The sequence below is a fragment of the Scomber japonicus genome, chromosome 16 (assembly GCF_027409825.1).
Source record: "Scomber japonicus isolate fScoJap1 chromosome 16, fScoJap1.pri, whole genome shotgun sequence".
Classification (NCBI taxonomy): Eukaryota; Metazoa; Chordata; class Actinopteri; order Scombriformes; family Scombridae; genus Scomber; species Scomber japonicus.
This window is the reverse complement of record NC_070593.1, coordinates 2,590,876-2,603,375: the sequence shown is the minus strand read 5'-3', so window position 1 is coordinate 2,603,375 and position 12,500 is coordinate 2,590,876. Positions and strand designations below refer to the sequence as shown.

General features: G+C 43.1%; 1 protein-coding gene across 1 annotated transcript in view; it reads left to right on the top strand.

The window, feature by feature from the left end:
* Window positions 1-12,500, top strand: part of akap6 (A kinase (PRKA) anchor protein 6) — a 203,472-nt gene that overhangs the window by 34,125 nt on the left and 156,847 nt on the right. Inside the window, 5 exon segments of the mRNA XM_053336210.1 lie at window positions 1-416; window positions 1,636-1,989; window positions 2,257-2,391; window positions 3,093-3,251; window positions 4,156-4,410. The exon segment at window positions 1-416 is cut by the window's left edge and continues 220 nt beyond it. Coding sequence (XP_053192185.1) covers window positions 1-416; window positions 1,636-1,989; window positions 2,257-2,391; window positions 3,093-3,251; window positions 4,156-4,410 — 1,319 coding nt within the window.

Below are 12,500 nucleotides of genomic sequence, written 5' to 3'. Positions count from 1 at the left end.
CGGAGTCAGAGGAGGAAGAACACAACAAACTGCACACCAGTTTACCTGAACTCACCACGCCCGCTGACTCAGTAGACCACTCCCACCTTCCTACAGTTCCCACAATGCAATGCAACATGTCCTACCACAGTGAGAGTGTGAAGCGCCCCCTACAGGGTGTGAGCCACAGCACAGAGGTTTCTCCCACGCAGCCGTCGCTCCCTAAGAGAGCCGCTCTGCTGTCAGACGGAGGAACCACAGGACCGGAGTCCAGGGGCCGTCTGGGGAAGATGAGTCCGCTCTCTGGGCTTCAGTTCCAGGCCGAGCTGAGCAGGAGCAGCCCCTCTCTGATGGATCTTCCAGACCGATCCAAGTTCTGGTTGGAGCTCGACTCGGTTTATCCAGAAAATGTTTCACAGTCCTACGAAAGCCTGCAGGTTTGTCCCTCGATGATTTTTAACACATTGAGGCTTTAAAGTAATAAAATATGATGAAGTTTTATCAGATTAAATAACAAAGTGAGACTTAAACAGAGAAAATGATCCATGTTACCCAATTTTAAACCTTGTAGATTTATGATATAGTTATATATGGATACTAACTTTGTTGGTCAACATAAATATTTTTGCATATACCCAACAAACAATAATGTTTTTGGGGCGTGCATTGTTGCTTCAAGTCCAACTTTTTGTGGTTTTACTGAATTAAAACAGTAGATTGACATTGGCATATCATGGTCTCTCTTTCTTTTTTGGGGTGAGATGTGGATTTCTCCATAGTGGTCAATTCTGACTCCAAAAAACCTTTCTCTATTTCCAATTGAGCAGAATGCCAAAATAAATCAATGATATTAAAAATGAAAAATAAAATAAAATTGGAAAAGGTCAAAATTGCCAAAGTTATAAAAGTGTGAAAATATGAGTACTTTGTAAAAACAGATTTTTGGATGCATTTTAATAGATGCTACAGATTTTACTGACCTCAGATGTTCAATTAGTAAAGAAAAAGGTTGGAGTCAAAACGTATATATATGGAGAAAAAAGACAAAAAAACAACCAAAAAACACAATTAGCCACTTTAAAGCTTCTACACTTCCTCAATGAAGACATTAAACCAGAACATTAAAAAAGTAAAATTGGAAAAGATTCAAATACAGTTAAAATTGGTTTTAAAGTTATAAAAATAGCAGTATGGATTAGTTGGTAGGAAGAGTTTTGACTAGATGTAGCTTGTAATGTTGGAGCTCATAGGAGACAAACACAATTCAACACTGTAACTGGGAGCCTGACAAAATGTTATTGGCAAAATTCAGTTTTTAAACTCACAGGGAGTGAGAGCAGAGAGTTAGTTAAAAGCCTGCAGGAAGCATTTTGCAGCAGCTGGAGCCCAAAGTAGAGAGAAATGATGTAAACGTGTACACTACTTTCTCTTGATCTGCAGTTATTTGTTCTTCCTGTTGAAGATAAATCTGCCTGTGTGTGTGTGTGTGTGTGTGTGTGTGTGTGTGTGTGTGTGTGTGTGTGTGTGTGTGTGTGTGTGTGTGTGTGTGTGTGTGTGTGTGTGTGTGTGTGTGTGTGTGTGTGTGTGTGTGTGTGTGTGTTGCCCTTATATCTATCAAATAAACCAGAACAACTCTAATCTCCGTCTACTAAACAGATCATGAACGGGCGAAACCTCCAGAGAAGCAACGTGAGCTCCAGACACTCAGAGGGCTTCACACAGAGACCTCTGCCCGACCGGAGGAGCTCGTCTGGGGGCAGCCCGACCGCCGACGCCCCCCCGCCTCTCCAGGACCCGACGTCTCAGGATGAAGCATCGACACAAATGGAGAGGAGGCAGAAGAAGACACACGCACACAGCGAGGGGGACTCTGACTCCTCCATGCCCTCGCCCATGAGGGAGCAGTTCCTCTCCTCGGACCTGGAGGCGTCCGGAGAGGAGTCGGACCCCCGACCGCCTCACGGCAAGACGGCGGTCTGGATTGTGAAGCGCCAGGAGCAGAAGGTGAAGGTTTATTTATTTTGGAGAGTTTGGAAGGTTGAGTTTGGGTTAAAAGTGTGTCAAATGCACAAAGGTCTTTTTTTCTTTTTTTTTTTAAACTTTTGGTACTTTTGGTTGTCATAGTAACAGGTTCACATTAAACAACAACATCAACTCTTTGTTTGATGCTGGGTCCACAAAAAAACAATGTGTGCAAGTTATTCATACGTTTATTTTCATATTTTAACCCTTTAAATTTAAACTAAACCACATGAACCTTTATTTCCTCCCCTCCAGCAGGTTTCATCTAAAACCAGTCCAGACAGGGAACACTGGTACGGCTCAGAGGAGTTCCTTGCTCTTCCTGCTCAGCTGCGTAAGACGGAGATGCTCGCCATGAAACTGGAAAGCCTGGCTCACTCCATCCCTCTGGTTAGTCCTCAATATAGATTAAGCTCATGTACTGAATCTGATCCTGAGTTAACTTAAAGTCTGTGTAAAGTAAGAATAAATATGTGTTGTGAGTTTGACATACCACAGAAAAGTGTGTTGTTAACCACCCTGCCAAATTTGAATGATTAAAAAAATTGCCAAATATATGAAATTAGGCTTCAAAGTTGTGTAAAAATCAGTCTCTTTCTCTGCTACCAAACACTGAAGCCCCGCCCCCTACCAAGTGTCACCTGTCAATCAAAGTCACCACCTCTACCAGAAACATGGACGCTATGTCTGAGAGCTTTCTGCTGCTAACTCAGCTGCTAGCTCTGCTGCTAACTCAGCTGCTAGCTCTGCTGCTAACTCGGCGGCTAACTCGGGGGCTAACTCGGCGGCTAGCTCGGCGGCTAACTCGGCGGCTAACTCAGCCAACTGGCTAACTGTAGACTGAAGTAGTAGTAGTGTGTGCTGAATGTATTTCTACCTCTACAGCAGCAGGGGCGGGTTTATGCTAATCACTAAATCCTGAACACAGAAATGTTGAAACACAGTTTGTGAAGCCTAGCTCCACAATTCAAATCTAAATGGTTGAAATGCTTTTTACACCTTTTTTACAAATACATTTATGACCTATATAATGTGTTTAGAAGAAAATGTCTGAATTCACTTTAAACGATCTTTAACCTTTTCCTGTGCAGAGGCCCGGTGGCTCTGACTCTACCCAGGAGGCTTTGCAGGATGTGGACGACTGGGATTTGACGGAGCTGAACGTAGAGTGGGACGTAGGCGAGAGCGGAGACAACGTGAGCAGCATCGGAGAGAGCGGAGACGATGGTCCTTCACCTCTGCCACCGCTGGTAAATCTCTAATTCATGGTTTATCTTTCCTTAAATGCTGCAGAACTAGAGGTGTGACGATACACTCAAACTTCAATGAGGAAATACATGACTGTTCTTTTATTTTGAAATTCACTAAATGGAGATTGATTTGAAATGTTTTAACTGATCATCTTGTAATGAATCACTTTAGTTCTACTTTCTAGATATATAATTATCATAAACAGTATGCAGCACTGTAAAAGGTTTCCCCATATAGATAGACAATTTCTCCTTCCTCGCCTCCGTCCTTTCCTCCCTCCTTCTCTCTTTCTTTCCTCCCCCCTACCTTCCTCCTTCCCTTCCTTTCCTCCTTCCTTCCTTCATTCCTTCCTTCCTTTCCTTTCCTTCCTCCCTTCCTCCCTTCCTTCCTTTCCTTCCTTTCCTCCCTCCCTCCTCCTCTCTTTCTTTCCTCCTCCCTACCTTCCTCCTTCCCTTCCTTTCTTCCTTCCTTCCTGCCTACCTTCCACCCTTCCTTCCTTTCCTCTCTCCCTCCTTCTCTCTTTCTTTCCTCCCCCCTACCTTCCTCCTTCCCTTCCTTCCTGCCTTCCTTTCCTTCCTCCCTTCCTTCTGTCCTTCTTTCGTCCCTCCCTCCCTTCCTTCTGTCCTTCTTTCGTCCCTCCCTCCTTCCTTCCTGCCTTCTGTCCTTTTTTTCCTCCCTCCCTCCCTCCTTCCTCCCTTCCTTCCTTTCCTCCCTCCCTCATTCTGTCTTTCTTTCTTGCCCCATACCTTCCTCCTTCCCTTCCATCCTTCCTTACCTCCTTCCTCTCTCCCTCCTTTCCTTCCTTCATTCCTCCCTTCCTTCCTTCCTTGACTCAGAGACAACAGGAGGGTTAAACCTGTAGATCTTAGAGGATGTTCTTATCTCTTCCAATCTTCCCTCCAGCTTCCTTACAGACGACACCTGGTGAGCCGCTTTAGCCCCACCTCCTCCAGCGACATCGCCCCCTCGTTGGATGAGAGCATAGAGTCCGGCCCGCTGAGCGACCTGCAGTCGGAGGAGGACGAGGGCCGGAGGTCTGCGGACCGCCGGCTGCATCTGCCCCCGGTGGACGTACGAGGAGGTGCGTCGCTGGTTCAACGGCTGCTGGACGACATTCAGAGTCACAACAAAGACCCGGACGTCTGGAAGAAGATCGAGGTACGAACTGGTTCTTCTTTTTAATGTCTGTGTCTTTGCTCTCATATGTCTTTCCTTTATTTTCTTTGATCCTCACCTTGAAGAATTCCTCCATTCCTTCTTTCCTTCCTTCCTTCTGTCCATCCTTCTGTCCATCCTTCTGTCCATCCTTCTGTCCATCCTTCCTGTCTGCCTTCCTTCCTTCCTTCTGCCCTTCCTTCCTTCCTCCCTTCCTTCTGTCCTTTTTTCCTTCCTTCCTTCCGTCCGTCCTTCCTTCCTCCTGTCTTTCCTTCCTTCCTCCCTTCCTTCTTTCCTTCCTTTCTTCCTACCTTCTGTCCATCCTTCCTTTCTTCCGTTCTTTCTTCCTTTCTTCCTTCCTTCTGTCCTTCCTTCCGTCCTTCCTTCTGTCCATCCTTCCTTCCTTCCTTCCATCCTTCCTTCCTTCCTTTCTTCCTTCCTTTTGTCCTTCCTTCTGTCCATCCTTCCTTCCTACCTCCCTTCCTTCCTTCTGTCCTTCCTTCCTTCCTTCCTTCCGTCCTTCCTTCTGCCCTCCTTCCTTTCTTCCTTCCTTCCTTATGTCCTTCCTTCCTTCCTTCCTTCCGTCCGTCCTTCCTTCCTTCCTTTCTTCCTTCCTTCTGTCCCTCCTTCTGTCCTTCCTTCTGTCCATCCTTCCTGTCTTCCTTCCTTCCTTCCTTCTGCCCTTCCTTCCTTCCTCCCTTCCTTCCTTCCTCCCTTCCGTCTGTCCTTCCGTCTGTCCTTCCTTCCTTCCTTTCTTCCTACCTTCTGTCCATCCTTCCTTTCTTCCGTTCTTCCTTCCGTCTGTCCTTCCTTCCTTCCTCCCTTCCTTCCGTCCTTTCTTCCTTCCTTCCTTCTATCCTTCCTTCCTTCCTTCCTTCCTTCCTTTGGACATTACTTTGATGAAGTAATTGAAATAAAGTAACTAGTAATTAGTAATCTATTACGTTTCCATAGTAACCTTAAATGACCCAGCTCCAATACAGTAAATCCACTTTAAAGCTGTTTTATTTATTCTGCCTCTCCAACAAATCCCTGCACATATTTAAGTTCAACACCACTTGGACCAAAATCACCGTAACACCTTTCACACACACTCCCCCCCCCCCCCCCCCCCCCCCCCCACCCCCTCCTCGGTTGATGGATTGGATGGAGCGCTGGTATTGGCTCGTCCCGTGTCCCTCCGTTAATTCATCACCTCACTTCTAAAAAGGTCACGTTTGATTGGCAGGCAGATTATTGATGAGGCAGCGCACCGGTTGAACTAATCAGTCATATCTGTCATATCGAATATGGCCAAATGTCAATAGCTCTGGGGATTCGATCTGCTCGTTGCTGCTCCGGTTTAATTAGAGCTATAAAGACACTCTTCCTTTTTTTTTTTTTATTATTTTATTTGAATTCTTGGTTTATTTCGCTCGCCCTCGACTTTATTGCATGAGTTTTACAATCAGTGGAGCTCAGTGTATCTGTCTTATCTGCTGTTAGCCGGGTCAGGAATCAGATTATCAGTGAGGACGGGTCGGGATAGTTTCGGGATTTACCTTATGTCCTTTCTTCCTTCCTTCCTCCTTTCCTCCCTTGCTTCTTTCCTGCTTCCTCCCTTCTTCTTTTCTTTTCTTCCTTCCTTCTGTCCTTCCTTCCTTCCTTCCTTCCTTCTGTCCTTTCTTCCTTCCTCCCTTCCTTCTGTCCTTTCTTCCTTCCTCCCTTCCTTCTGTCCTTTCTTTCTTCCTTCCTTCCTTCTCCCCTTCCTTTCTTTCTTCCTTCTGTCCTTCCTTCCTTCCTTCCTTCCTTCCTTCTGTCCTTTCTTCCTTCCTTCCTTCCGTCCTTCTGATCAGATCAGATCGCCTCGTGTGTTAATATTCAGAATTAATTATAAGTGAACTGATGAAATGTCAAAGCTGCTTCTTCTGTCCTTCCTTTCTTCCTTCCTTCTGTCCTTTCTTCCTCCCTTCCTTCTGTCCTTTCTTCCTTCCTTCTATAAAAAATATTATATGTCTCATAATATATTGTATATGAGTGCAACAGTCACATTGTTATACGAGTAAAGGTTTTGAATACTTCCTCTTCCACTGTTTGCTGAGTAATATTAATACAGGCAGCAACTATGGTTTTATTTATTCCTTAAAGAGATTTTTCAAATTCTTCCACTTCATGATGGTGAAATATGGATGATGAATATAATGTACAGATAGTATAATGCCAGCTTTTGTGAAAATGTTTTCAAGTTTTAAAAAAAAAGACTTTTTTAGACCAGACAGCCAGGATTTGGGCTTTTCCAAAGTAACAGAATGTGTCTATGAGGAATCAATGAATCAAAAGCAACAATATCCAAGTGTTTCTTAAAGAGGCCGGCTGGTGTAGAGCGGTTCCCCAAAAAAAGCTATTAAAGGGTTTTAGTGTGATATTAAGAGCTTTATACCAGAACTGTGGACATTAATACTCCCTAGTTTCTGATTAAATATCATGCTGTAATCTTCCAAAACTAGAGTTCAAAATCAAACCTTGCATAAACTGATAATGTGATACTCTAGCACAGGCAGAGCAGAAAAGTCACACTGAGCCTGATTGCATCCTGATACACAACACACACATAAGAGCCACAGACGACCCACATTAGCTTTACTGGCTCAAGTCTCCTTGTTATCTAACATAGAGGGAGGCTTATTTTAGCTGTGCCACTAGCTGGTATGTGTCAGGGGACATGGACCGTGTGGGTGTCCCCATGCGCACACGGCTATTCCTGGCTCAGGCCTGTGCAGCAGCGCTACGTGCAGAATTCCTGGATGAAAGTGAATATAGATCAATGGGTACGGCCATTTAATAAATACTCTGTCAGGACAGTCACACCTCTCTGAAACAGCTGAGTCAATCACAGTTCAAGGTGATAACGGAGAGTTTTGCTTCCATGATAAACGTCCAGCGATCATGCACACATCTTGTCCTGCACGTCAGATTATTAAACGAGCCACCGAGCAAACATTCAGAGGGGAAATATGCATCGCTAGCGTCGGCTAACAGGCTGCTCAGCTGCACCTTCAGCAGCTTATTAACTTACCTGTAAATGTCACTTCATGCCCGTCAGATGCTGGTTTGGTGGAGCATCGTCATCAATCATGAGTTTCATTATAATAATACAAAACTACTAAAATATATGATAAAAGGTGCTATTTCTGACAGCAGAGAGGGGATGTTTAAATGTGATTTCAGACCCTTCTTGTACTGCATTTTGCACCTTATTTGCATGACACAAATGATTGTAATACATCACAATAAAATAATCATCATCTTCTCCTCATCTGTAAAACCAGACATCACACCTGGCTGCAGAAACAGCTGTGGGTTTCAACCTCAAGCTATAAAAAAAAAAAAAAAGAAAGAAAAAAAAAAAGAAAGAAAGAAAATCTCTTGTAAGAGTAATGTTCGTGCTCGCTGGTGCTGCTTGATATTTTGCACCCCTGCTCCTGCTCAATGCATGCTCAGAATGACTTACACACAATAAACATCTGTAACCCCTGGCACGTTCAGGCCTGCAGATCCCCCTGAATCATTCAGACCCCCTCTGGCACTGCCTGTTTCAGCTCTGTGTTCCTGTGGTCTGCATGAAACCCCCCTGCCCCCCCGCCACCCCCCTCGTCCATGTGAGCCCAGTTAAATGCCGAGATGTAAAGTCTGGAGTCTGGAGTCGATGTATAAGGATGCTGCTGCACGTAGAAGCTGGCAAAACTGCTGTTTAATTGCTATCTTGTAAAATATGTAAAAAGGGAAAAAAACACATTCATAAATTGGCATTAAGACACACACACACACACACACACACACACACACACACACACACACACACACACACTTACTCTCTTTCTCTAACACACACACACATGCACATACACTCCTCGCTCCTCTCTGCTCCTGGGTAATTAGCTGATTAGCTGCTTAATTAGCAGCATGTAATCATGGTGATGGATGAGCTGCCTAATTGAGGAAGTGAAGAGAGAGGGAGAAGGAGAGTCTCAGTGTGGAGGATGACATTCTGTCTCACCGCAGAGAGTCTCCGCTGAATACAACACAGTCGAATCAAACTATGAATGAGGAAGGGTCCGCCGAGGAACAGGAAATGTGGAGAGAGATCACTTTTCGGAGCAGAAACGAATCAAATCGGGTGGAAGTGAATATATATGTCTATGTGTATATATACAGTCTATCCAGGAACTGCTTTCCCTCTCAGGGGATCGTGTCCGTTGTGTTGTTGGAGCTGAGTAGATTTGATTAGAGACGAGCTGGAAACCACCGAGCAGAATGTCAAAATCTCATATCTCTGAAACTTGTCCACTTTATGAGAGAATCAATTATGATAACTGAGTGCGAGCGCAGACATTAATCTTCATCTCCAGCGTCCAAAGTTCATTTTCAAACCAATATTTTCTAGAACAAGCGTAACCTGATGTCGATTTACCTGATAAAAAAACTGAGCTGTTAGAGAAAAGCTGTCATTACTGTTTAGTGCTTTCATCATGAGTTCTTCATCTTAAAGAGTACAGTCACTATAAATTTAGTTAGTTATTAAAGTTACATGCATCATATTGTTGGTGCTGTCTCACCTCAGGGCCCCAAAATGTTTGAGGAACCTTAAAACTGGAAGGGAAATCATCTTCTTATCCTTCACCAGGTGTTAAAATATTGTTTTTGTGTTGCTTTAACCATCAAAAAGGTGCAGTGTAGTGCAATTAAGTTGCACTGTTAATACAGTAATTACGGTAGCTCAATCAAATCTGCATGAGTGCCTTTTAGTCTACCGTAATTACTGTAGTAGCAGCACAACTTGGTAACTTGCTTTGATCATTTTCCTTGATTTTTGTGCCTCTATTGTGGGTGAGTAGGCTACGTAGTTATATATTTTGTTCTTTTATTTGGCTGTTTTATTCCTGTGTATTGCTGAAATCAGATTAAGAGTCTGCACAGGTTGTTTTATTTTGAAAATTAACTGGATGCTCTCTGCTGTTTCTGTGCAGCACAACTAAACAGCCCAATTTTGGTAACTTGCTTTAATCATTTTGCTTGATTTTTGTGCTTTTATTGTGGATGAGTAGGCTACGTATTTTTATTTGTGTGCATTGCTGAAATACAATCAAGCGTCTGCACAGGTTGTTTTATTTTGAAAATCAACCAGATGCTCTTTGCTGTTTCTCTGCAGCTAATGTAGATTTTTGCACATGAACAGTCTTTTAAACTTAATATGAAACCTACTTTTCAAATGGTGCATCCTTCACTTCCAATACATTATATTTTCAGTGCACAACCAGAACACATTTAGGTATAAGCACTAATTATAAAGGATGAGAATATGATATGACATAATCAGTAGCATCTGTTTCAGCTGAAAAACCTGATTCAGTTTTGTTTTAACCTTTCGCTCCTCTCTTCGCCTCTTTTCCTTATTACTTATTTCACTCTACCTTTGCTGTTGAACATTAATATTTTATCCAGTGCCCCCCCTTTCCCCTTCCCCTACTCTTCCCCTCCCACTACCACTACCTCCACCTCGGCTCCTTTTTGGCTGTCTAGACGCTGTTGTCTCCACCTTGACCTCCTCATCATTTGTAATGTCTGTTCTCGTCCTCACATAGTTTATGTCCACATCACGTAAATCTGCAGCTCGTTTCATGAAAGTTTATGAGACTCCGGCAGGAAAATATACATACGTACAAAGTTCCCAGTGGCGCTGTATTGGATATTGGAGGATGAGGTTGAACTTTAAATTCCCTGCGTATGAAACACAAGTAAAAGAAAGCAGACACACATAGAGAGAGAGAGAAGAAGAGAGAGAGGAAGAGAGAGGAAGAGAAAGAGACGGAGAGAGTCCATCAGTTAGATAAGTGTCCTACACGTCATGTGATCACATTGTATCTGCTGTCTGGGCCGGCGTCGGCGTCCTCAGTGTGAGGTGTCTGTGTGTTTGGCGGCTCTGCGGCACGCCGGCCTATCTGAGAGCAGTGGGAGACAGACAGACAACAGACTCACATCAAAATTCGTCTGATTGGCCCGGCGGGAGGGCGGGGACGCCCACCGACAGCAGAGAAGGTAGCAGAATAAGAGAGAGGTGATGCAGGAGGAGGAGGAGGAGGAGGAGGAGGGATGTTATTCACAGTCACATTGTGTTTCTATAGATAAACAGACAGTTAAGGAGGAGGTGAAGGTAAAGAAGACACACGCGCTAAAACATACATCTGTTTGTAGACTTGCAGAGAAAAGCCTGAGTCCACTAGTATAAGCCTCTTATTGGAATATTTACTAAACCTATTGATTAAATGCTTCTTCAGGTATATTAAGGCTCACCTGATGAGAGTTTTAGAAGCAAATAAAGAGACAACCATGCTTTTATTTTGAAAGCATTGATTGCTAATCTATAAAGTTGACCTTTATCATGCAGAAACCGTGCAATCACCAGGGTGAAAAGCTGCAGAAACAGCATTTCACTCATGGAGCATATAGCATGTTATTCACTCTGTAAGTAGAAATATCAGAGCAAACTAAAATGACTTGGAGTCACATGATAACTCTCCTCTCCTCTCATTGGTCAGATAAGTGAGAAGGTAAGCACAGGATGAAGCTCAGACGTCACAAAGACAAAGACGTACTTGGTTGTTTAGTGCAAGTCGGACCTCGACTCACTCTCCTGCTCGCTGTTAGCAGCTGTCGATTTCACTCATCAGCGTCCCAGCATGCAAAGCTGCTCCTGCGGTCGGACACATGGAGGTCGGATCATGTTCTGAACTGAAACCACTTCCTCTGACGGGACTCCGTGTCGTCGTTTTCATCCGAGCACGATCGCTCAGTTCAGATCTGCACAAACGAGTCGTAACCTGTTCATCCTCGCTGTGTTTAGAAAGTTATCTCCACAGTTTATTCTTTTCTAGTGTACGTTACAGCCTTCACACGGTAAATCCTGCCGAGTCATACATTTAGTAAACCCATAAAACTTAAAAAACAGTCATAATTATATTTTTTATCAGCAGCAGTTTCATTATTTTCTGTTTTTTGATGCAATTTATATTTTTATTGGTTGCAAAAATAGTTTAAAAAAGAGACTTACCTCTGAAACCTGTTGACTTCACAAATGAGTAAAGTATCTAGTGAATAGTTTAAATAAGATTTTAACCTGCTAACACTAAAATGAGGTGTTAAAATGGACAATTTAGCAATGCAGGTGTTGTACAGGACTGCAAACTATAAGGATATACAGTGCACATATTTTAATATAAAGGCCTATCGGACTGAAAGATGAATATATATAAACACTATAAACACTATAAACAGGAGAATCCAACCATCCAATAATAATCAGGTAAAACTGATCCAATTAAACTGACATAAAACTTGAGTCTGTTTGTGTGTGACTTATATAAAAAGTTCAGTCTAATTAAAAGGAGGAAGTTGTATTCCTGCCTCATCCTCCAGACTCACACACACACCACCTGCACATCTTCCATATTTTCTATTTAAACTTATTTTAATGAATTTCTAATCAAAGTTTCCTTCCCTCCCCTCCAGTTCTTTCATTTCAGCCCAGCAGTGTGTAATGTTTGGTGTGACATGTTCACGTCGTCAAACTAATAACTTATCCTGCTGTGGAAATTAGCCGTCTCACCTCAGCCCCCCCCCCCCCCCCCCCCCTCTAAATGTTTGGGAAACCTCACAACTGAAGGGAAGAAATCATCTTCTTTTTAAATGTATTTTTTCCTTCATCAGGTGCTGAAATGTTAAAGTGAAGTAGTGCTTCAATCATCAGGAAACGGTTAGCATTTCCTATTAAAACCAACAGGCTCCGTTAGCCTCGAGCTAATATCTTCAAACATACACACCGAACATAATAATCATGTTTAGGTTGTGTGTGTTTCCAGTCCAAGCAGGACTGTGTGAGTTTAGTGAAAAAGAAAATGTATGATCTGGAAATATTTCAGCAGACAGGTTTGAACTTTAACCTTCACTGATATCTATAACTTCAGATTCAGAATCAGATTGTGTTATGGTTGCTATAGATACAGGTTGTTCTATGGTTGCTATAGATACAGGTTGTGTTATGGTTGCTATAGATACAT